This window comes from Salmo trutta, chromosome 1 (genome assembly GCF_901001165.1).
Source record: "Salmo trutta chromosome 1, fSalTru1.1, whole genome shotgun sequence".
In the NCBI taxonomy this organism is placed as follows: domain Eukaryota; kingdom Metazoa; phylum Chordata; class Actinopteri; order Salmoniformes; family Salmonidae; genus Salmo; species Salmo trutta.
In genome coordinates this window covers 52,439,366-52,465,500 of record NC_042957.1, presented here as the reverse complement: position 1 = coordinate 52,465,500, position 26,135 = coordinate 52,439,366, and the positions used below count along the sequence as shown (strand labels likewise).

The 26,135-nt window shown below is 41.5% G+C and overlaps 2 protein-coding genes across 7 annotated transcripts; both read right to left on the bottom strand.

The window, feature by feature from the left end:
• Positions 1 to 5,045: 5,045 nt before the first annotated feature.
• Positions 5,046 to 12,927, bottom strand: LOC115199594 (transmembrane protein 106B). 4 transcript variants are annotated; one of them, XM_029761940.1, is made up of 7 exons: positions 12,844 to 12,927; positions 11,442 to 11,652; positions 10,553 to 10,706; positions 10,255 to 10,395; positions 10,100 to 10,143; positions 6,582 to 6,635; positions 5,046 to 6,121 (listed from the first exon to the last, which is right to left on the bottom strand). In XM_029761940.1, the coding sequence occupies exons 2-7, from the start codon at positions 11,648 to 11,650 to the stop codon at positions 6,004 to 6,006; spliced, it is 720 nt and encodes a 239-aa protein (XP_029617800.1). In that variant the 5' UTR covers positions 11,651 to 11,652; positions 12,844 to 12,927; the 3' UTR covers positions 5,046 to 6,003. The 4 variants fall into 4 exon arrangements, with proteins under 4 accessions (XP_029617800.1, XP_029617794.1, XP_029617790.1 ...); XM_029761934.1 differs by having other exon boundaries at positions 11,442 to 11,655; positions 12,844 to 12,911; XM_029761930.1 differs by having other exon boundaries at positions 11,442 to 11,655; positions 12,710 to 12,904.
• Positions 12,928 to 14,055: 1,128 nt separating this feature from the next.
• Positions 14,056 to 26,115, bottom strand: LOC115199564 (next to BRCA1 gene 1 protein). 3 transcript variants are annotated; one of them, XM_029761909.1, is made up of 20 exons: positions 25,868 to 26,115; positions 22,793 to 22,855; positions 22,674 to 22,692; positions 22,558 to 22,580; positions 22,213 to 22,398; positions 21,001 to 21,078; positions 20,645 to 20,841; positions 20,194 to 20,319; positions 19,710 to 19,913; positions 19,335 to 19,494; positions 18,911 to 19,180; positions 18,561 to 18,768; positions 18,340 to 18,434; positions 18,147 to 18,306; positions 17,880 to 18,047; positions 17,335 to 17,752; positions 17,131 to 17,213; positions 16,657 to 16,738; positions 16,379 to 16,475; positions 14,056 to 16,160 (listed from the first exon to the last, which is right to left on the bottom strand). In XM_029761909.1, the coding sequence occupies exons 1-20, from the start codon at positions 25,967 to 25,969 to the stop codon at positions 15,987 to 15,989; spliced, it is 2,913 nt and encodes a 970-aa protein (XP_029617769.1). In that variant the 5' UTR covers positions 25,970 to 26,115; the 3' UTR covers positions 14,056 to 15,986. The 3 variants fall into 3 exon arrangements, 2 of the variants coding, with proteins under 2 accessions (XP_029617769.1, XP_029617765.1); XM_029761905.1 differs by having other exon boundaries at positions 18,147 to 18,434; XR_003879383.1 differs by having other exon boundaries at positions 16,021 to 16,160; positions 16,634 to 16,738; positions 18,147 to 18,434.
• Between the last annotated feature and the right edge of the window lie 20 nt (positions 26,116 to 26,135).

Here is a 26,135-nt window from a genome sequence, read left to right as displayed (position 1 = left end):
GTGGTGAGCAAGACTGAAGAACACAACCCCCGTGTGACGTAACGAAAACACTCCCTGTCCCAGCCTCCCCCATAATGCAATGACCTTTAAATGGAAAGTGGTCAGAGGTCAACTTTTGAGCTCTTATCGACGGTTATCAGTCAATTGCTTTGGAATTGTCAAACTAAAGGTATAAACAAAGTAGGATATTGATTATGTGGGAATGCTTAGCTTGGTTGGCTGTTTCGCCTTGTTTATTTAATCAATACATAATCGTAAACCACTAAACAGTAACCTATTTCATATTTTGACATGAGACGTCATGTTCAGTAGCCTATGAGAAATGTATACCAGCAAAAATCATGGAAATATGTGTATAAAGTAGTTGGGGTTGCCGCTTGAGGTCCTTCTGCTCTGAACAAAGTTGGGGGCAGCAAGGGGACAATGGGTCGACTGTGGCAATTTGAATGCTAATGCCTTTGTAGTCTTTTCCTTGAACAGCATCATGATAACATTTCAGTGAATGACCCGCTGGAGTTGGAGTGCCCTGTATTCATAGGGCATGTGTTATGAAACCAGCCAGGTCATATCAGCATATCTGGGAGGAATCCAGTTACTACTCTCAGCACAACACTTGCTGGTTGTAGCCTGTCATGAGGGGAGGATGCAAAACTGTGTGCAGATTTGAAAATAGAGTGGTTATCAGATGTACCCACAGTGCAGCAAATGGAGGGCAGATATCACACATGGGAGTTAAATAAAAACTCGCAGGGGAATTGAGATTGAGAAATTGTGTCAGCATGTGCAACAATAATTATATTTCCTGCCGAGCAGAATTCCATGCCGAAGGGTCTGCCTCGGGGGAGCAGAACTCAGTAATTACACACAGTCAACGTTCAAATCACTGACAAATTAGCTTTCCAGTGAAGCAAATCAAATCAAAAATACTGTGCTTCTTCTCTCATCGTAAATTCACTCGATCTATGCACACACACAACACATCCATTTTACTGTCATTATCACAAGGGAACAACCTCAATATACAATGGACAATTATTAATTGCTGCTCCATTTATAGAGTTGCTATCTTAACAAACAATTGGAAAATTATAAATTGGGTACCAATTAACTTTCAGGACTGAATATATCATGCAGAATATATGTTTCTAAGTAGACTGTCTATGCATCTACTTATGTATTCTCATTGGCAATTACTGTGTTTGCTTTGTATGAAAAAAAGGCTAGAAAAACAAATAGGCCTATGTTTTTTAGATTAAAAAAAACATAAAAGCTTTGATCAATTGGAATTTGAATGCAAGAAAAAAGGCCTCCAGACTGTATCAGTACAAAGGAGCTGGTAGCCTAGTGGTTCGAGCGTTGGGCCAGAACCCGAAACCCTGAGCTGACAAGGTAAAAATCAGTCGTTCTGCCCCTGAACAAGGCAGTTAACCCACTGTTCCTAGGCCGTCATCGTAAATAAGAATGTGTTCTTAACTGACTTGTGTAGTTAAAAAAAGGGGGTCTGTTTTACTAAACATGACAGTAGCGCCCTCTACCAACTAATATGGGAAATACATCCATATATTGTGAAGCTTACACCTGAAAGATTCACAGGTGCAAAACTATTGCAGAACGACAATGCATTTGGTAAGTTACCAAACGTGCATTGCACATATTACATGATCTAATGGGTTGGAGATTTCCAGACTCCCCAGGTGAGAATTGTATCTCCAGAGGGTGAACTACTGGGGTGGGTGAGTTTACCTTGATCTATGACGCCACTAACTCAAGGGAACGTTCAGTTGCTAGGTAACTTGCGAGGCAGGTGGGAAATACTTGAAGCTGGGAAATTGAGGTAGTCAACGTCATCATTAGCTACCTGCTTAAGGCTGCTGAAGTCCACATTGCCTCTGAGGGCAAAACAGCTTTTTTTTCTCCAGGGATTGTTGTAAGTAAAAGATCCAATAATTCTTTGTCATTTTTGCATGCTGAATTTAACAGGGTAGATGTGTTTTTCCTTATCAATATAATATTTTAAAGTAGCTGTACTTGCAAATCATTTTATTTTGCTACATTCCTCATTGTATATCTTATTTCAATCGGTTAACCTAGATTAATAATCAACATAGCAGATCCAGTACATCGAGGTTCATTTTAATGTCTTACATGACTTTCTTTAATTACTGGCTGTTAGTGTGGTTAGTCTAGGTTAGATTTATACTATCCAGGGACAGCTATTGCCTTTTTTTTAATACACATTCATTGAAACTCCTAATGCAGCAGTGTGGAGACAGAGGGAATAACATCAGTGGCCCCTGTTTATATGAAGACAAAGACAAGACATTGTGTTGGGCTGTCATTAATCAGAATTGGTGAAACAGTGATACAGGGGCTTGTCTGTCTATCAGGTTACAGCACTGGCACTGTGGTTTAATGATTCGTTAGCTCCACTCTCCCACAGATGCTGGTGTAGGATGTCTGCTATGCATTGGGAAGCCCGGCGCCGGCAGACCATGGTGGACCGCAGGATGTCCAGGGCCAAGCAGCAGGTAGGCTACCGTCAGTAGGCTTGTTCCATAATTGATTAACACCGGAGGTGGAAACCAAAGTTGGACATGTGACACCCATGTGAGGGGTCAACTTCATTTCCTATTATTTATTTTGAAGGTTGTGTTTCTCTGGTCATACCTTACGCCTCGGCTGAATGTTTCATGTGTGCCAGCACTGACCGAGAGCCAATGAATAGCCTTGATATTCAGGAAAACATCAGAATCCCTCACTCAGGTGGCATTAAATGTCATTGGCTTACACTTATATATTCAAGCACCTCTGGAAACAGCAGAGCAAGGTGCTACTGTATTCTTATTCAAAGTTAGTTGCTACAACACAGTCCATTATCACTAACAAATAAGTTTGCAAGTTCCTGGTGGTAATTTGGTATTGAGAACAGGGATCATTGTATAGGGACCTCAACTCCACCACATTTTGGATGTTCAACATTGACAGGTATTCAGAATTTGGAGGCCATTAACACCTGTCTAAATGGAGGGTGTAAAACTGACCCGCCACTTGGGGTGAACCCCTCCCTGTCTGAGGTGTGCAACTGTTTACAAAACTGTGAAGTAATGTACAACACCCCTAGTTATATGCAAAATATCTCAGGTGCATTTGGTGTTTCTGCTGCATGTCAGGGTGCCTCAAGTAACAGCATTTACAAGTACCGCTTTTGTTTGTGCAGATGACAAAGGACTCTTCAGAGCCAAGCTCAAAGCCACTGGCAGAGTCTAACGCACCAGCTCAGCAACCAGGTAATATCTAAATGTTTAATTTGCACCATTTTTGTTGTACCTAAAAGGGTGACAAACTACTAACAAAACCATATTCATTATAAGCCAGACATGCTCATGTTATGTCTCATGACTAGGCCTTTCAGAAAAGGGACTTTTGCATACTTATTTGTAAATGTCTGACCCTGCAACAACAACCATCTTCTGACTGTAATTCAGGCAAATAAGGTAATCAAATCTCATAAGCAAACAATTCCATGCCCTGAGGATTCTGTTTAAGGAGTTATATCTGTGGGCTCATGTTCCAACATGACTTTGCTGTGTCGTCCAGCAAGTAGCCCACAATACCAGAGCCATTAATCCCCAATTGACTCCAACACTTTGAGAACAATGGAATTACAATTTACTCTCCAAAGCCTTCTATTGGCTCATGAATATCTCTGTAATCTGGTAGCTTCTCGCTTGCAGGCACATCAATGATTACCATTAACTGAGTCAACAACAGCCTATCCCCCAGAGGTGACATGGACACACATCCTCACCACAAACAGAAAACCTCCCATTCAGGAGGAATGCTCAGATCGGAGTGGTCTAGAATAGTCAACTTTCCCAACTCCAGTCCTGGGGAAAACACAGGACCGCAGCACAAGCATAACAGATGTTTATGATCTAAACATCAATAATTGAAGCAGGTGTGGTAGTGCTGGTATTGAACAAAAATGTGCGGTCACGTGGGTACCCGGGACTAAAATAGAAGCAAGTGTCTATACAGTTTGGTAATTGTAATGGCTCTAGCCTGGCCAAACCAAGTCTCCACAGTAGCAGAGGGTGTCACGCTCTACCGTCCTCTCATTAGAATGGGGTCTGTTAAATAATATATGGGGCCATGCTCTGCACTCCTACTGTGTAGTGGCTCTAATATCACAGATGAGGAGTTATGGGGATTGGAAACCTGAGGTTTGTGGCAGGCAGCCAAGTCTTGGGTTGTGTTCAGTAGAAACAAACAGGAGAAAGCTCTTGGTTACGAGTTCAGGTAGTGGTAATGATATTCTGTTTCAAAAATACTTTTCCCTGTTTCATTCTTACTGGATGCAACCCACAGTGAGTGCCTGTCGTGTGAGAGAAAGGACTAGAAGTAGTTGCCAGCCCGTTGACATGGGTCATGTACAGTTCATTGGCATGGCCACCTGCATTGTGCTATTTTGCAGGTGAATTATCAACTGTGAAACTAGTCTCAGACAACTGGACCAGTTGACAGGAAGGATAACATGTTCTTAGTAACAGAACAACGCTGATTACAACATATCTGTACAAAGTCTTGGAGTACTATGACCACTTTTGATGACTTCCTCTCTTGACCGTAGTATCCACTAACATGCCATTATCTTCTCCTTCTTGTCTTCCAGCCGTGAATGAATGTTCACACTGCAAAAACAAGCTCCAGTACAGTGCTAAGATTGACAACAGATACTCGGTGAGTGCATGGGATACACCATGATAATGCTATGTATTATTGATATACAGTACATAAGATTATAGTGTTTTTATCTCGACATTACAGTCCATACAGTACTCCCAGCAGTGGTGAAGAGCCCATATCCAGTCATTGGTGAAGAAGACGACTAATATGGACTGGACCCAACTGTCATCAAGGCAACTTTTTCTATGCAACTTCGGCACCACTCAGTGGCCATTTCAAAGTACAACACCCTTTAATCATGTGACCAAACAAGGACTGTGAAATCAGAAAGCCTGAGAAAATACAGTATTGACTACTTTAAAATGAGTATAATTTATTTCACTGATCTGACAAAGGTGAAAACAATGCACTAAAACCCTTAACTCAAGGAATAGAGGAAGTAAAGATTAAGAGTATTTGAACAGGGCATAAGAAACATTGCCATGATTATGCTGTAGCCAAGAACACAAGGGAGTAAATTAGTTAGCTTCCCCATTCCAAAAATACCCATGGTGACACTACTAGTCCATGTGGATTCCAAACAACCATTTTTCCCCTCACTAATAATCTCATTTCAGTGACACAAAAACCATAGGTTAATTAATATCCAGATCTTGTTATAGCTGTTAGAATTAGCATACAATTCAAGATTATGGTTTAACATAGAAATGTGTGGTCAGTAGTCAATCCCATTAGAGTACAAATCAAAGAGAACTGTGATTCCATAGAAAAGTTCTAAATAGTCTCTACCACAGTCATGTGATCAATACTACATAGTTGTATGCATAACTTTAAGAATACTTAAATGCTTTTACCTACTTTAACCAATTAACACACATACAAAAGTAATTTACTTGTTTGTAGTGCACCGACAATCTGTTTTTATAGGAAATTATGCAAAAATTAAATTACTCTTTCAAAAATGTGTGCAAATTTGTAGTCCATTCAAGTCTTTCAGTTTCTTTGAAGACAAAACAGAGTAGGTTTCAGTAGGATGTAGTGGCAAAAAAGTACATTTCACAGCGCAGAGCCTCCAACCGATGACCCTACTTATAAAACAAGTGCTACAGAGGTGCATAAAAAAGACAAACAGAACATTTCAGAGCTTTAATTTCAAGCTCCACAGTTGTGTTATTTCCTTCTTCCCCATAACTTCAGGGAACATTTGCATTAACTATGGCTTTTGACCACACAGTTGTTCTCCACAGTTCACCTCATGGCCTGCTCCTCAGTCTTCCCCTCACCCTTGTCATCCCGCCCCTAATGGAGCCATGGTTCTCAGGGTGTAGGGTTGATGATGTGGGGTGTTGTGGTGTTAGACCCACAGTCGATGTATTCAAACGTGTCCAGGGAAAGCTGCTCAAAGTGGGCCAGGTAGTAGACAGTCATTGACATCCTGAGGGAGGAGGATGGTTACAGATTCTAAAATATTTCATCTATTATTTATCAAATGTAATGATAATTGATGTAATTGTACCAGACTTAGGTCAGCCAGCTATTAAGGTTTCCTAACCGTAACCATGAAATAAACTCTACCTTGAGCCATCACTGTAAATACTGAGCCATGTTAATAAGCCCTTTATATCCCTTCCTCAGATTTTAACCACTGATAATAAATAGGTTAGTCTCTGACCCCATTGGTTTACGAGGTTGGTGAAGTTGTGTGTCGGTTTATCATCAAAACATTTAGTCATGAACTATTATGGTATTACATTTTTTTCCACTGAACACAGATTCAACATGATTCTTGTTCATTGTTGAATATATGCATTATAATCTAAATAGCTAATCTGTGGGAGTAAAGCTACATTTGGGGGGGTGTTTTACCCATACTGACTGACTGGGCACATACTCACTGAAGATGGACAAATAACGTGTGGATCTTGATTGTAGATTTCTTGCAGTAATTGCTGGGAAGAATAAATAGGATTAAATAATGAATACCTTCAGGATTTCCTTATGAAAGATATTTCAAAAACAACCTACTGGGCACAAACTAGTTGAATTAGCGCTGTTTCAACGTAATTTGACAACGTATTGTGACGTGAAATCTATGGAAAATACATTGATTTGAAAAAAGTCATCAACTGTTGTTTTGAGTGTGACATTTCAACCACAGGATTATGCATGTCATCATGGTAACCACATTAGAGACAATGTATAAAATGTTGAATTCGTACCTTTAAAACAACGTCAGAACTTCAATGTTATATCCACTACCAGGGGGGGAAAAAAAACAATAGGCTGGGCAGCACCTCCTACTGAAGAATTCATCCATCTCCAGCTACCCTTGAGTCTCCCATCCAGGGTTTTAACCAAGCCCAGCCCAGCTTAGCTATGAGATTTATCATTGACTATTACCAATGTGCTATCGTGACAATTATTATTGAGAGATCTCCACTTTAAAACTAAATAAATTCACTGTTGCTATCAAAGTCATTCCAAAGGGTAGGTTTAACAGAGTAAATTAAAATGTGATCATACTTTAGCACTTATCATCAATGATGCTATTTAGGCCTATATAGCATTTGCAAAGTCATCAACAGTTGTTTAAATTCAACCCAGAATGAACCTAAAAATAGACAATACAATAGGCCTAGTGTTTCAAGCTCTGGTTGACTTCAAATTAATGTGGAGATGCACCTTCTGCTTGATAGTTCCATCTGTGCCAATGACTTAGTCTGGTTTTAATTCCAAATGTATAATGTGTGTTGGGTTTACATCTCCATCTTAACCAAAATGTTAAAGAATAGGACTAAATAAAATCTAACTTTATTTAAAGTGCATTGAAAGTTTAATTTAATCGTATTCTTTCATTTTTGGTTGAGATGGCTTCATGAATACAACATATAACATTGTTAATTTGTAGACAAACTGGAATTAAAACCAGACTAAGACAGTGGCACAGATGGAACTATCCAAGCAGATGATTAAAACCTTCTTCAAACATCTCGTGTAGGCTTACCCTGGCGTGACATTTTGTAACCATGTAAATCTCTCGGACAAGGTGACCTTTATCAATATAGTCGCCTCTATTTACTCAGATTCGAAAACGCTAATTAGCATCAAAGTACACATCATGCAAAACTACAAATCCCTGCAAGCTCCTGCGTGTCATCTCTTGCTGACACCTTTGCTAACAAGTAGTGTCAATTTAAAACTTGCACAAGAAAGTTCAAAGAATTCAGGTTTAAAAAAAATGTTGCCAATATATTAATTACTACATTTAGATAGTTAATCCAAAGATTCTTACTTTTGCCTCGATTTGGCAGTCTCATCCAGATCATCATGGCATTTGTAGTTCTGTATGATATTAGCTGCTAATGTGGCTTAGCGTTTCATTTTTTAGGGGTAAATACAGGGGAATATATTGATATGTCACCTAGTCCTAGACTACACGGTTATCAAAAACATCACGCCAGGGTAAGCCTATACGAAACACAGCCCTTATTTTAAGTGTTTCTAAAATCCCCTATGGGAAAAATGAATGGTGGGAAAACGATTGGAACCATTTCCTTGCTTGACTACTAAGTTTTATGGGTATTATGACTCATTCTGTGGTACTCTATGGGACTAAGCCAGTGGCTCAGATGGAACTAGCCAAGCAGTAGATCCAGGTAACTGCCAAAATAATGGAAACACTTGCCTAAACGAGGGATAAAAATAATATTGAAAGCAGGTGCTTCCTGATCCGGAGTGAATTAAGCAATGCTAATGGTCATGTATAAAAATGCTTGACAGGCCACTATTTTGGCAACGCCCAATAGGATAACAACTCCCCAATCCACAGGGCACGAGTGGTCACTGTATGGTTTGATGACCAATAAAATGAGGTGAACTATATGCCATGGCCGTATCAGTAAGCAGATCTCAACCCAATTAAAACACTTATGGGAGATTCTGGAGTGCACCTGAGACTGCGTTTTCCAACAACACACCAAATTATGGAATTTCTCATGGAAGAATGGTGTCACATTCCCATAGAGTTTCAGACACTTGTAGAATCTATGCCAAGGTGCACTGAAGCTGTTCTGGCCCAACAGCCTATTAAGACACTTTAGGTTGGTATTTCCTTTATTTTGGCAGTTACCCATACCTCTCCTTTAAAATGTTGATATTTGGTTGCGTTGTCAACCAAACAATATTACTTCTGTAATACAGTAAATTGCTTAAAGTTAAGGCTATCTTACAAGAGAATGTAACATTCAACCCTAAAATGAGTAACATATCCAAGGCCACATTGAGGACACTAACTAATTTGTAAGTCGCTCTGGATAAGAGCGTCTGCTAAATGACTTAAATGTAATGTAAATGTATACATTTCTTATGTAACCATATAAAAGTCTGCATGTTCAAAAAGCACGCATAGGTCCTCACATGTCTGTGGAGATCTTCACAATTTCTGTAATCTGTGCAGAATATCAAATGGCATTGATCAGTTGCACCATATACTTTTAATGTAATCTCAACTGCAATCTAGGCCATTTGGTTCTGCTTTTAAAAGAAGTGCAGTAAAAACACTCTTTTATCAATAAACAAAATATGACATTGCCATCCCATTTCAACTTTGCTGGACTTTTAAAATGGTTGAAAGCACAGTGATAGACATTTGGGGTGACGACGACAACCAAAAATCGAATTGTTTTTCCATTGGAATTTGGTTGTGCTTTTAGATGGTTGAAAGCATAGTGATAACACATTGGAAATTCATCTAACTTTTCGCTGTCTTTTTGAGTGGGTGAATATAGGTTGTAATCTCATTGATCAACATGTTAACCAAATTGTAACCAAGTCCCCACGTTGAAATTACATGGTGTGCCCAGTGGGAATGCTTTTGACTTATTTCAGTCCAGAGGCCCTTTCATTTTGTGAATAGGAATTGCTACAGCTAGTGACAATTAGCCTGCAACACATGGAAAAAAATGAGATGGATTGCAGATGCCAGTGCTCCCAGGTAAGCAGGTTATGTACTTTTGTAAGACAAATACTTAATATCTGTTCAAACATTTGATAGTCATGCCTCAAACTTGCTCTAAATACCAAAAAAATAACATTTACATTATTGGTTTGTCTTTATACATTATTCAAAACTAACCAAGAAAAATGAAGAAAAGAACTGTGTAGAGCACACAAAATAAATTCACATTTACAGCGAATGAGTTACATTACTTTCACATGACAACATGCCACAATCAAAATAAGCTTAACTTCACAGCACAACTGAATTAAAAGGACTGCGTCACTATATTGTAAGTGTGTTACCATGGCACTTTGTATAACCAAACAGCCACAAAAGCAGCTTTATGTCTCACTACTGACGCAATGGAAGAGTCAGCACCAGACATAATTTAACCAAGGTTATACTTGCACTTACTTCAGACCCTCCTCCACTAGCGTGACAGGAATCTCAAAGGCAAACTGTCAGGGGAAATAAGGAAGAGCGTTAGTGAGTCAAGTAACAATATTTAGAGGCTTACAGAAGCTAACATCTCTGTAGTATAGCAGTTGGTAATGAGGGGAGGTGCTCACCGTTTTGTCCGCGAGTGGTTTGACGGTGGTGACATTTTTCATATCAGCCTTGCCCACAACCGTTTTATCAAAAAGAGCCTGCACTGTCAAGTTGTAGGCCTGAACTGTAAAAAAGTTGTCATTGGTAATATTCAGGATGTTCTGTGATGGGAGAGAGACAAGGCGATTATTACATTCACCTCCAAAAACACACTCCAGTGATGCAGAGGAAGAGACAAGAGGCCAATAATTTTATGGCATAGCCCAGATAGAAACCGACTGTGTGGTATATGAATGAATAAGGCCAATGAGGTCTCACCGTGATGTTCATTTGGACAGTGGTCGGGGTGAAGTAAACATAGACAGACTCGACAGCCACGGGTGAGAGGATGACACTGCGAGGAAACAAGAAGAAGAGGACCAGCGAGCTGACCAGCAGGCACAGCGTCACCGACACAGTGACATACAACTTCCTGTAAGGGGACATGATATGTACAAGTTGAGTATTGATTGAAGGCCCAGTGCAGTCAATGTTTTTTTTTTCTTTGTTTAATATCATATTGTACAACAGCTGATGAAATTAACACCAAGTGTGCTTTTTTTTTGCTGGTTGAAAATGTAATCTACACAGGATCTTCTAATCAGCAGGTTTGCATGGGCAGGAGTTTTAGATTTCCATGGTGACATCACCATGCGGTTAGTAGACCAATAACAAAAAGCTCCAAACCTCTGCAAATAACAGCTAGTTTTCATCTCTCCAGTCATGCTGCATTCAACTGCTAGTCGGAACTAGAAAACTCTAAAATGTACAACTTGCTAACTGGTTGTTATACACGTGCTGCGTTCAAGGAATCAGCAAGTCAGGAGTTCCAACTAGCATGTGAACGTGGCATACGACCACATTGCTAGAGAAAGTTTAGCTAAAAAGCTTGTTAATGGAAATTATTACAGTAAGTTAATTCATTGTTACCCAGAAATGATTTGATTTGGGAAAAAAAATGGCTGCATTGCATTGGCCATTTTAACATACCAAGTGTTTTCATGCAGTATACACAAAACACACCGAGATACAGATGCCCACTCACAGAACACAATAATACTTTGCACACACAATGAACATAACTACACACCATAGACTTAAAGGACCTTCTAAATGCTGCATGTGGGAAATAAAACAATTGTTGCTGTAAATCTCAACATGGTCTTACGTGTGTCGTGGTTTCAGCCTCTGATCGGAGCAGGGGATCACTGCCACCAATTTGCTCTCCTGACCTCGTGGGATGCGGCCCGTGCCCTGGCAGGTTGGGCAGTCCAGTGTTTCCTCAGAGTGTCTCCTGTTAGAGGTCTTCCTCCTGTCCTGCTGGGGTACAATGGCCTGCTCTTCATTCTGACTGGGTTGACTGGAACCAGCTCCCATGCCTGCTAAAGAGACAGTCATATATACAGGTAACTGCCAAAATAACGGAAACACCAACATCAGGTGTCTTAACAGGGCTTTGGGCCACTACGAACCACCAGAACAGCTTCAATGCACCTTGGCATAGATTCTACAAGTGTCTGGAACTCTATTGGAGGGATGCGACACCATTCTTCCACAAGAAATTTCAAAATGTGGTGTTCTGTTGATGGTGGTGGAAAACGCTGTCTCAGGCACTGCTCCAGAATCTCCCATAAGTGTTCAATTGTGTTGAGATTTGGTTACTGAGACACACACACCTGCGGGGAAACATTTGACTCCCATTCAAAATCCTATTTTACCTAACTTCAACCCCCCCTAGAAATAACCTTTTTATTTGTGGTGACCTGCAAATAGTCCTCAGTTGGGCGAATTTTTGTTTGTTTACAATTCTTGTGGGGACCAGTATAGTTTAGCGTGCACTCCTTTGAGACCCCTCTTTCAAAGTCACTGAGCTCTCTTCTTCTAGCCACAATAATAGGCAACTGGGGATTTTTTATATGACCCTAAGCATGATGGGATGTTAGTTGCTCAATTAACTCAGGAACCACACATGTGTGGAAGCATCTGCTTTCAATATACTTTATCCCTCTTTTACGCAAGTGTTTCCTTTATTTTGGAAGTTACCTGTAATGTTAGTTGCTTCACATCAATATAATGATACTTTACTATTTGATATTTGTAACGACAAAGGATTATATTTTAAGTATGTATGTGCTTTGCTGTCTTGGTGGATTTCACAATGGTGATTATCTTAAAAGCGTACAATTAGACGATGTTTCATTAACTTCGCAGACACCATAAGTATGACCCAATTAGATCGAAGTCGGCTTTGTCCATACATCAAACATTTTATCTGAATTAAGACTACAATTTAGCAAATAACCGATGGCGAACGTTAGTTTTAATCTAAACAGAAATTTGACTAAGCATTTATAACACTCCGCATACAAGTCTTGCGATGAGTTTCGTTTCTCTGCCACCCCTGAAGAAAACAATTGTTGCACTGTGTTTACTTGCCTTGTTTATGGGGTGTTACGATTTATAAAGACGGCGCCGTCATCAAGATTATCTGTAATCTAACTCCACACCATATGCCTCACAGAAGTCATGAAATGTGTCTAATATTCTTCTTATGTTGGTCACATACTCACTGAGCAGTGGCGTAATTTCCTATCCATGTGAGGGTGACGCAGCGTAATTTTGCTGCGACCTACAGGAAATAATTAAAGCGGCTATATGTAACTTTTTGGGGAACCCGACCAAACTCACAAAGAAAGATGAGTTCTAGATCTGTCATTTTCATTGAAAGGAAGTCTATGAAGCGGTAGATGTGTTCTATTTTATGCTTCCCGTGATTACGTTTTATTTTCGAGTCTTTTACTTTGTTTTGTACACCAGCTTTAAACAGCTGAAAATACAATATTTTTAGTTATGGAAAATATTTCAGTGGTTTAGAGGGTACAATTATTATTTGCACTGCACTTGCTCGATTAGTCAAACTGAAAATAGGCAAATGTTAGCAACCAGAAAATGGCGGAACAATGTCAACATAGTGCATCTTTAATAGGTTTGCCTACTCAATGTTTTTAAACGAAGTCAAATAAATACATTGATTCCTGGTTATTTTGAGTATGTGAGCATTTTAAATATTTTTATTTAGCCTTATTCAAAAAAAGTGACATCTAAGTGTAATGTCTTTTATTAGAGACAAGATATTTGTACATCACAGGTAGCCTGTCTTTTAATTGCCTGGAAACCCAACATAGAATTGCATTGAATTCTAGGTCGGCAGAAACGAGCGTTTGAATCAGGAAAGTTTGCTTTCACGAGCTCTACAAGCCAGAATGTTGAATAAAATTATATTTTTACGTACTTTACCGGTTGGTCCTTTTGGTGGAAGGAATGTGAGACAATATCCACAGGAAAGTATAATTACATTCAGATTTCTATCACCTGAAGCATGAGCAAAACACGTGCACGAGCTCGGCAAGTAACTAATGCATGTATTTTTATCATGTGTGCATGGCGGTAAAGTACATTAAAATATAATTTTATTCAACCTTCTGGCTTGTAGAGGTCGTGAGTATAAACTTTTCCTGATTCAAATGCTAAATTCTGCCGACCTAGAATCCAATGCAATTCAACGTCAGGGTTCCAGGTAAGTCTTAAGTGCAACACAGAAAGAGTTCAGACAATCTGCACATTATCCCTCCCAAAACACTTTTTGGAGTTCTCGTTCTTCACCCTCTATGAAACTATCCTGCCCATATATGGAAGGTATGAATGTTTCAAGTACATGTATGTAGAAATGTATGAATCGCACTGTTTCTGACCTCCATTAACCTGCCATAATTGCTGACATATAGTTTTCCACTGTGGGAAAAGCTTACTTTAATTTTAATTCAAAAGACCACAATCCTTATTGTCCTTGAATTCAGTTTCTCCTTGACACCCTAAAAGTTGACTCATAAGTGGCAATAAATCAGATACCATCACCTGGTAGGACTGTACATTCTAGTCATTTAGCAGACACTTATCCTTTGGTAAGACCCTAATCCCAAGAACCATTAAGACTACATTATACCAAAATAGGGTCGATTCAATGGGCTTTTGTATTAATGATTTTTACCAATATCCATTTGCTACATTTTTGACTGACCACTGTAAGAGTTAATTCTTTTTCACAATGCTCACAACCCTGTCAATTTCCCCTTAGTGTACAAGACTTAAGCAAACCTTTCCAGTATCTTTTCTTCAAATATAAACATATTAGAACAGTGGAAATTCAAGCACAATGACGTGAGCAAGCTTCAACCAGAAGAACATAGGCAAATCTTCCTTTACATTTCCAAAACAGCCCTCAAGCAATCAACTCTAAAACAAAAAATCTTTTAACAACAAAGATTACCTCTTAGGATCACCTGAAACACGTTAGCATTTCCATATTGGAAAAGAATAAAAGCATTTCAAACTTGTTGTTACATACTGCTTGATTTCAGCTTAAGTTTTGAAAGAACTTGACGTACATTTTTTTAAAAGAATGATACCAAGTGGAACGAGAAAATGCTTTTGATACGTCATGATCACCAGGTATGGCTCTGAAAAGAACCCCCCTCCCTCTGTGGACAATATAGAGCCGATTGAAGACATTTTATAAAGAAGGTTATTTCATTTCTTGATAAAATCCCTTCAACAGGATCTTAAAATGTATAACATCCTTCACTTCTTGAGCAGCTAGTCTTTTGGGTTTGCATCAATATTTATGTCTTCCATGTGCAACAAAAAAAATCATTTGTATATTATATTTACATGATTTTTCTTTTTCAACCCAAATATACTCCTACTTAAGAATGGTGATTAATATACCCTCTCAAAATGGAATTAAATGGAGTGCATCAATGTAATGGTCCTCATTTAAAAAATACTTCATGTGTACACCATTATGCACAAATATCCATAGCATGTTGTCAGCCATGGCGCGACATCACAGAAAGTAGGGGAATGATTATCTTCAATCAATAAGACACGCATCATGTCTACAGTACGCTGATACTTTGAACAGTTAAGCTGAGAAAGGTTTAAGCATGTGGGGGTGAGTGTGTGTGTGTGTGTGTGTGTGTGTGTGTGTGTGTGTGTGTGTGTGTTTAATTGCTGTGATCTGAATGAAGCATAGCGTTCTCCAACACTGACAGTCATTCACACTTGGAACGAGGACCTGACATGTCCACTATTCAAACACTCTATGAAGTTGATTAACGTCATACAATGTTGACTATTGCCACATATGGTTCTGGCTCTCTGTGATAAATATTACACCCAACACACCTTCAGCTAAGCTTACACCTTTTCCTGGAACTCTTGTTGAATATACCTGGTCTATGGCTGCCTATTCAGCCTGTATTCCAATCTATGACTTCAAGGGTGAGTATACTGTTTAACAGGAATGGCTTGGTGATAGCAACTTGTGATATGTTTGCCATTTGATACCACAGCAATGAAGGTGTTCTCCTGGAAAGAGTAGCCCACCTCATCCACCCCCCTTCAGTCTCCCCCTTTCCTATGCAAAAGCCAACAGCCAGAAACGGCCATGTTAAATGAATCTACATACATACTGTAGCTATTTGATAGTCTAAATATCCCAAAGTCCGTGGGAATGTCTCTAGGTCATAAATCAGGATACCTCCTGTCAACTTGGTCCAAATCTAAAAAGAGGAAGAAGAGACGAGAGGTCAAGGCATCAGAGGATAAACCCATGACGCCACCCCAGCTCCTCTTTCTCCTCCTCCCTCTCTCCTCAGTAGCGGGTGGAGTACCAGTCATTGTCGGTCATCTGGACCAGTTCATTGACCACGTCCAGCAGGTTGTAGTTGTGTTTCTTCAGCAGCCGCTGGTTGAGCGGCCGGTCACCAAAGCCCATCTCCACCAGCACCCCCATCATGGTGTCCTGGGTGGCTCCATCCACTGGGGGCTGCAGGAAGGACAGCATACTGTTTAAAATACACCTCCTAGATACTAACGACTCTGATAGTCAGTAATGACATGTTAAAGTAGCCTCACAATGGTGGCATTCCAGTTCGATGTCTCAACCACCACGTTGATATGATATAGCAATCCTCTGAGATTGCAAAAAGGATGACCTTGAATGCTGTTATTAACAGTGCTGTAGGAAGTGAACGGAGGACTGACCTGCACTGGGCCAGGCTGCCCAGTGAACAGAGCCTTGTAGGCGGATGCTGCGACAGACAGGGCTCCTTTCACCAGGCCTCCAGTGATGCCTGGGTGCCTAGAAGGAAGAAGACAGACAGAGAGGGCCAGGGAGTGAGTCTTACTGACACCATTTTGTTTCTGGTCAGCCAACACTAATATCATTAAATTGACGTTCCACTTTAACAATCTCTTCAAACAAGAGAGATCTAGGAAAATATTAGCATCTGAACTGACTGAGTTGCACATCAGGGTCCCACCTAGGGTCTTCGGAGTTGTCTTCTGAGTCACCGTCACCAGAAGCAGATGGACTGTCTGGTTGGCTGTCTGGCTGCTTGGAACCTTTCAGACACAACCACAGAGATGACTGGTTGGTTATGTTCTGGGAAAAGGATATACCGGTATGCTCATATGGATAAGTTGTAGAGCTCTAGAGGGGAGTGTATAGAAGGTGCTCTTTGACAAGAATGACTCTCCAAGCAGACCTCTACTCCATAGCCATTGATCTAGTGCTTAGTACTTGTGTTCGTTAGAACCAAGCATACATATTGTACTTCGATATTACCGCTGAATGATCAGAGAGCAAAAAGGCACTGCAGCAAGCAGAAAACATTATTACTGTTAGGGCATTGTCATCAGTTAGGCCCAACTGCCTTTATGTGACGAGCAAAAACGCTTTGTTTCCTTTAGTTGCTAGAACTACTGTTCAGTATGTGACCGTGTGTGTTCCTTACCATCCTCTGACTCCCCCTGCTGGTAGACCTCAGTCCTGTCCAGGGACTCAGCTGCTGCCTCGGTCTGATCATTGCTGTCTAGGCTGAAGACAACACCAACAATATACATCTACATTTTGGAACATCTCAGCAATTTAGCACTGTCAAAATGTGTAATTGCACTGTAAACCAATTTCCAAGCACTGCTGGCCCATGGTTTCTCACCTGAGTGTAAGAGCTGAGTTGAGCCGAGGGGGTGCCACCACCACAGGGGTTAGGGGCACGGCGTCCAATGTCTGGGAGGTGCACAGCATATCGTTAGCGCTGCTGGAGCCTGAAACCGTCTCTTCTGCTTCATCGTGCTCCCCCTCGGGAGTGGTACGGCCCTGGCGGTCAGGGTCTGTGGGCGTGTCGGGGACGTCGCCAGGCTGGGAGAGGGCGGAGCTGTACATGGACTCTCCCAGCGGGCGGCTGGTGTCGAAGCAGTCAGGGAGGATGATGATGTAATCCTCGGATGAGGCAGAGGAGGAACGGCTGCGGGCGCCCCTGTTCCCCTCTGTCAACTCTCCTTTATCTTCGCCCTTGTCTTCGTCCCCGCTGGCGTCCACGCAGATGCTCTCAATGTCTGACTCCAGTCCCTCATCTGCAAATGGTCAAACAATTTAATTGTTGTTTTTTTTTACCTGACAACAGGGCCCAGATTTGAGCTCAAGTGGTATTTATCAACCAACCAGCTAATTGAAAACAGGAGGATAAGTTGGGCCAATCACCTGGCATCATCAGCTCTGGTATAGCCAGCTGGGGTGGTGCTAGGCCTGTGAGAGGGGCCACAGGGGATATGTCCCGGGTTTTCTCCAACCTCGCCTCCAAACGCTTCTCAGCACCTTTCCCTTTAAGAGAAGAGGAGGCGGAGCCACCTTGGGCTGCTGGGCGGACCACTGTGAAGATCAGGGAAAGTAATTTTGGTTACACTATGTTATGGCCCTTAATCTGGTATTAACATAGGCTTAATATGGAACTAATTAATAAAAACTCACCTTTGCCGGGGCAGTTGCCACGCAGGGGTGTGTGGTCTGGGGCCTCCTCCAGTGTGAGCGAGCGCATCACTGTCTCACACACAAACTGAGTCCCGCTCATATCCTCCTCTCCCTCCTCCTGGGCTGGAACCCGGCCCCCCTCCGCCCCTGGCCCCAGGCCCTGAGACGGCTGGATGCTTTTGACTCCCTGGGCCTGATGGGCCTCTGCTTCCTCCTGGATCAACCCCAGGGTGGGCTTCTCCTGCAGGGGACCGTCATGGGGCAGTGGGGATATGCACGGGGTCATATCTGTGTGGAAGAGAGAGAGAGAGAATGAGAGAGAAATTCAGAAAAGAGACGGAGAGACCCTAAGTGCAGTCAACTGATTAGGAACACCCTGCAGATTTAGCATGTGAATAGCAATGGAAGGCTTACCTGCCGGAGTGTTGTTGGGCACGCTCTCTATTTCCTGAACAATGTTGATGTCCAGTAGCTCAAAGGAGAGTAAATCCTGGGCTGTGAGCAGGTCCACAGAGGGAATGTAGTATTCTTGTTCGTCTTGGTCCACTGACATGAGTGCTTGGTCCCTAGAGGCTGCAGTACAAGACTTACCACCCTTATCTGTGGAGAGGGGGTTCTTCCCCTGTAGAGCACCAGCAGATCGAAATATATGTTACCCAGACAGAATACATACTTAACTGAGATTACTACCATCTTTTCCAGAGAACTACAGCATTGTATAGCAGGCCACTGAGAACCAAAGTCAAGAGGGTGGGTGGACTTGCCTGAGGGGTGATGCAGGGCGACACCAGCACGCCATCTGCCATCACGGCTGCAGGGGCCAGGGGGTCCACCACAATGCTGCACCAGACGCGAGGGCCAAACTGCTCCCCACCGTGTGCCAGACGCCAGTGAGAGGTGTATGAGCCTTCCAGGGCTGGGGCGCATAGGGCCACGCTTACCACGCCCACCTGACCTGGCTGCAAGAAAGGCACAGCCACCTCACGCCAGCGGTCGCCCGACGCCACCGCCAGATTCCCCCACATGAACTTCAGCTGAGAAGGAGATGAGCGTAGAGAGAAAGAGACTGTCAATGTTATGCCTAACTCTCATCATCGTGTCCTCCTTTCTGCTAAGAATACTGTGGCTGTCAATGGTAACCTCAGATAATGTGCATATCCCAGGTGCATCCTCATCCCATAATAGTACCTTGGTCTCAGAGCTCCAGCTCACGCTGCCAGTGTTTCTCATCTTCCAGTACTTGATGAACTTGGTGCCCGGACGAAGACGAGTCCCATCAGGCAGGTTCTCATCCAGGAACAGGGCCGTCATGGCTGGCACCACCAGAGGGCAGGGCCGCTTGGGACGCCTGGGGGACAAAGCGCCAAAATACACTATTAAACCACAGAACATCTCTACAAAGCACAACTCTCTCTGACCTTTCCCTCCTTTTGACAGCAGTCTAACTACAGAGACAAGCCCTGTGCCTCTCACTGATTTGACCTTAAGATACTGCTTGCAAGGCGTGGTATTCAGTGTATCGCCTTTCATCTAATTCTGGTTAACTGTCCCTTTAAGACGTACTCTGGGCTGTTGGCCTGGGTGGCCCTGGGTTGGAGCAGGACGGGTGAGGAGCTCCCGTCGCCAGCGGCACTCCACTGCAGGCCCCTCCTTTCCATCTTCAGCTGCTTCCTGATCTCCTTTACCTCCGCCTTCAGCTGACGCTTCTCAGCCTTCAGACGCTGCTTCTCTGCCTTACGGAAGCTCCGGTCCCCTCGCCGGTAGAACCTGGGGACGAGGTAGGGAAGGGGAGAATGCAAGTGTTTCTGATTGGCCATCATAGGACAGATACAGTTCTGACAACTTTCTGATGACAATGATCAGTGTAGGATTGAAAATTACAAACACAAAACAACCCCCAAAATGGAGAGTCATTTCTCATATCAAACCATAGCAGCCCCATAAACAAGAATTCATTAACATTGGCACCCCATAAGCATTAAAGGAGGTTCCAAAAAGTGAATATGTAACTGTTACAATATGTAATATTTTCCAACCCTGGTCTTACCTGCTGTGGTCTGGGGCTGGTGAGCCGTGCTCAGGGATGGAGAGGGGTGTTCTGGCTCTCACCAGGTTGTGGCTGGGGTCATGGGAGAAGCTGCAGGGCTCACACAGTGTGCAGGACGTACACACACTGGGAAAAAGAAAACCAGACATTCAGGGAGCGGCACACCAAACAAAGGGCCTTCTGATTATTTTAAACTGATCTTAGGTGTCGCATACTGAAGAAATGGAAATGACAACTGACCGAAGGAATTGGTTTGTTTTGGAGCAACACAATGTATGTTGGAGGCACTAAATGAAAAGTGTGTGGGAATAGGCTATTTACAAAAACATGTAAGAAAATATCTGATTACATTGGTGTTTATTTACCTTAACTCACATTTGAACTAATTCACATTTGTCAATGTCCTCCCTAGTCTCTCTCGGAGCCACCTCTCTTCTCCTCCCCTTCTCACCTGCACTGATATCCTCCCCCAGCGGTCTGGCCCCGGCAGCTGCTGCAGGCAGGGGTGGAACTAGGACCCCCAGGCAGGGTGGAGGAGGTCACCTCAGGGATCTGGGCCTCAGCCCCAATGGGCTTGTGGATGCAGCACTGGCCCGAGAACTCCCGACAGATCTTCTCCACTGCCTCCCTCACTACTTGGTCTTTGAACTGGATGACAAGAGTTTGGGTTACTGGTTAGCTAGTGAGTTTAATTTAATCTATAAAATATACACATACAACCATATAATGTCAAGGTTAAGTGGTATGATTCTAAATAGTACATTCATTGACTATAAAACCACAGTAATTTCCAAATCATCTCCTCACCTTCTCCATGTAAGATGTAAACCATGCTGGAGGTGTCTTATCTTCCTCTTTGGTCCCCTTTAGTTCTTTCATGATCACCTTGGGAACAAAAGTAGAAACACATCGGTGAGAAATCAGACAAATAAGCCATATTTATTTTAGGACACGCAATGACTTAGTTTGGTCTTTACTTTTATTAAATTAATACCTAATGACACAAAAGCTCATTCAATTTGAAAGAATTAGCGATATAAAAGTAATAGTGCTGAGCGATTAGTACTTTGAGGTCAGATCGGTTTGGTTCGATTATAAAAACAACATTAAATACACTATACATTATGTGGGTTGAATGCTGTAACACAGAATAAAGCAATGAATAAAAATCCCATGATGGTAGTGACTGCCCATTACTGCTGATCAACCATCATTTATTCACCGTACTTTAATAAAATATTTCAGTTGTTCAATGTGTATATTACATTTCTTTTATTTGATTACTTTATTATTTCATGTCATCTCAATATAGCTGCTGCCTATGCAGTCTGACAAAATCTAAAAATGTAGTTCTTCAAAGTAAATAAGGCATACTAAATAGCAACTACCAATCACTTAGATGGTGTATTTTCTGGTAGATACCCCACGAAGCAACAGTTGCTCTCTATATCACCTCACGCAATGGATCTTGGTCATTGTGGTTAATTACCGCATTTTATGCGCTAACCTATGTAGAATATTGGCCTGTTGGAATCTACAACTCCCTACTACATCACACAGTTCAGACTGGATCTAATTTATCTCTAGAGAAACTGTGAGATGTGCGCATTGAGCTCACAGGGAAAAATAATTACGAAATGGAATTCAAATACATATATATATTTATTTTTTTACACCTTTATTTAACCATTCAAGTCAGTTAATAACAAATTCTTATATTACAATGACAGCCTACCCCGGCCAAACCCTCCCCTAACCCGGACGACGCTGGGCCAATTTTGCGTCGCCCTATGGGACTCACGATCACGGCCAGTTGTGATACAGCCCGGGATCGAACCCGGGTCTGTAGTGACACCTCTAGCGCTGCGAGGCAGTGCCTTAAACCGCTGCACCACTCGGTCCCTATAATGTAACCAACATTGGTCAATTAGTTGTTTAAAAACCGAAACATGGTTAATCGCTCAGCACTATTAAGTAGAAAGTATACAGTAGTGTGTATATCTATAGCTCTGTCCTTACCATGCCCTGTTCGGGGACAGCAGCCTGGACCTTCCGGCTCACCACCTGAGCCAGGGTTGGGCAGTGCTGTGGGGGACGGAACCCTCTCTTGGGCTCCCCTCCACTGGCCTTGGCCGGCACACGTGTGGGCTGACCCCTGGTCTCATACACATTCATGTGCAGCCGGTTCCCTTGCCTGGATGCACTCTGATGAAATCAACATAGATGAATGATGGTTAATGTTTTGCTTTGTTACTTGAAGGCGTATTTTGGGTCCTGCCTCAGGTAACAGTTCCACTTCACTTGGACCTTTTGTCATCATAAGGCCTAAGTAGGGACAGGAGTCAGATTGAAGTTACCACCTACCTTTAATGCCTCCTCATACTCCACTAGAAGAGGAAAAATATCATTATTGGACATGTTACATTGAACAACTAATTAATATTATGTTTGGTACAAAAACAATGTGTTTTACTACTCACTTTGGCTGTTTATGGATACCTGAAACACAAAATGGAAATTTATTGCAGTAACATTGTAATAGCATTGTATTACCATTCCCAACAAATTAACATTGCCATAACTCTTTGCTCTCACTCACCTCCTCATTCTCCTCATCAAAATAAGTAACTTGTAGATTACACAGGCCAAAGGACCGTTTCACCTGTAGACAAAAGACAATCTATAAACCAACCAGTGTATTACATGATTTAGCAAGCTGTTTCTCAGACAAAGGACAGGCGCCTCCAAATGACATAAAAGTGATCCTTTCAAGAGCCAAAAATCAATCATGTTATCACGGTTATATTTAGGCTATGCCGTAGTATCCCATATTTGCTCATTGAATGAACAAGCAGGGCTATGATGTAGCATATGATGCCTGAAAGGAAAATTGATCGGTCTCCTTGAAGGCAATGCCATGGCAACATGGAGACACAATGGCAATTTCAATGAGGATGAACTCCGTGACTAGTGACTGGACAGCGGAGTGACAATGGAGTCTGAGCTTGCTGCTGCCAGGAGATTCAGAGGAAAACAGTCTCATAAGCTCTCCATATAGGAAAACCACCAACTGGCATCCACCATTCAGTCTTGCACTCACTGAAATTAAGATTTCCCATTTTACTGTGGGAAGAGAGAGAATGCAGCCCATTGCAAGATATTTTATTGGCTTGCTTTGGAAAGTGACACATCTTGGCATAAGGGGATGTTGTCAGATGAGGTGGCTTGGCTCAAATGTTTATTTTGACATCATATGGCAGGGCTGTTAAACCCTGGAGTGAGAGACGGAAGCCTCAAGTGTCATAAGCCAGACTCGCCCTCGAATCAATACCCTCCACATACTGACGTCAAAAAGAGTATAGTACTAACATGAACCAAGCTATCATAGACGAATAATATGTTCTGTTATTGTATTTATGAAAAGGAAATGAGAACCGCAGAGAACTAGCAACATTAACGGTAGCACGCAGTGTAGCCCTCCATCTCAATAGCCTGACTGTTGTCAATAAAGTGTCACTGGGTTAAATATGAATTCATCCCAAAATGATGCAACTGAATAATAGATGATAATGGGGCATTTTATAATTGTTTTACCTTTATTTAACTAGGCAAGTCAGTTAATTAAGAACAAATTGTTATTTACAATGATGGCCTATCAAAAGGCCTCCTGTGGGGGAGGAGGCTGGGATTATTTTTTATTTTTTATTTTTTTTAAATGAATTAAATTAAAATATAGGACAAAACACATATCACGACGAGACAACACTACATAAAGAGAGACCTAAGACGACAACATAGCATGGCAGCAACACATAACAACTAGAAGTCGACCGATTAACGGGAATGGCCGATTAATTAGGGCCGATTTCAAGTTTTCATAACAATCGGTAAATCGGCATTTTTGGACACCGATTATGGCCGATTACACTGCCCTCCACGAGGAGACTGCGTGGCAGGCTGACTACCTGTTATGCGAGTGCAGCAAGGAGCCAAGGTAAGGTGCTAGCTAGTATTAAACTTATCTTATAAAAAAACAATCCATTTTAACATAATCACTAGTTACACATGGTTGATGATATTACTAGTTTATCTAGCTTGTCCTGAGTTGCATATAAATCAATGCGGTGCCTGTTAATTTATCATTGAATCACAGCCTACTTCGCATTCACGAAAAAAGCACTGTCATTGCACCAATGTGTACCTAACCATAAACATCAATGCCTTTCTTAAAATCAATACACAAGTATATATTTTTAAACCTGCATATTTAGTTAATATTGCCTGCTAACATGAATTTCTTTTAACTAGGGAAATTGTGTCACTTCTCTTACGTTCTGTGCAAGCAGAGTCAGGGTATATGCAGCAGTTTGGGCCGCCTGGCTCGTTGTGAACTGTGTGAAGACCTTTTCTTCCTAACAAAGACCGTAATTAATTTGCCAGAATTGTACATAATTATGACATAACATTGAAGGTTGTGCAATGTAACAGCAATATTTAGACTTAGGGATGCCACCCGTTAGATAAAATACGGAACGGTTCAGTAGTTCACTGAAAGAATAAACGTTTTGTTTTCGAAATGATAGTTTCCGGATTTGACCATATTAATGACCTAAGGCTCGTATTTCTGTGTGTTATTATATTATAATTAAGTCTATGATTTGATAGAGCAGTCTGACTGTGCGGTGGTAGGCAGCAGCAGCATTTATTTGAGACTAAGTTGATTTTATTGATGTATTATATTAAGTTAAAATAAGTGTTCATTCAGTATTGTTGTAATTGTCATTATTACAAATATATATGTAATAATGACACATACATAATATATATTTACATACATACATACATACATACATACATACATACATACATACATACATACATACATACATACATGCATACATAAAAATCGGCATTGGCTTTTTTTGGTCCGCCAATAATCGGTATCGGCGTTGAAAAATCATAATTGGTCGACCTCTCAACATAGCATGGTTGCAATACAACATGACAACAACATGGTAGCAGCAAAAGACAGAGTACAAACATTATTGGGCACAGACAACAGCACAATGGGCAAGAAGGTGGAGACAACAATACATCACACAAAGCAGCCACAACTGTCAGTAAGAGTGTCCATGAGTAGATAGGTTCTGCTTGTAGTCTATTTTGACAGCCACGGCTTCAAGCGCTCATATCAAGAATGTCACTGGTCTTCTTTACTGTTGTTGTTACCATTGACATGGTTACGACGCATGTATACTCATCTACGTGGATGCCCTCTGTAGGGCAGGCAACAAATTCATTTCTAATGCATCTTCAGCAAAATGTAGGCCTATTGTAATATATCCACTTTTATTAATAGCAGCGCCTCTTATTTTAGCATTGCTCGATATTATGTTGTTGCGACTGGGATGTTGTTGTCGTACTGATTTTCAGGTCGTTTAGATCGGTAGCTACTGTAACTACTAGCTAACATTAGGCCCTAATTGTTAAATACTGGATTGTCATAGCTAGAATGTTTTCAACTACAGGGTATCAATCATTTATACAAGGTCTACAACATTTAGCAAATAAGCGGCCGGCGATCGATGGCTGATAGCTTCAGTAACAGCCTACCGTAAAGGAAGGTGAAGGTGAATGCTGCTATGAAAACACCAGCGTCGTTATCCTTGCTTACCATGGCCTCCATTGACTCCCAACTCTTCGTCTCGGAACCTGACAGAAGAAAATTCTTCGCATTCCCCCTGAAATTCACCTTCAAATTGATGTAGAAGTCCATTGCTCCTTGTTTCTATGAATTAAAACATATCAAGGAAAACAAAAATTAATTACTGTTGCCGAGATAAACACAGATTGTCTGTCTTTATGGTATGTGACTTATCCGGATGAGGCGTCTTTTCTGTTTACATCATCAGCTATGTAAACACACCCATATGATCACGTGA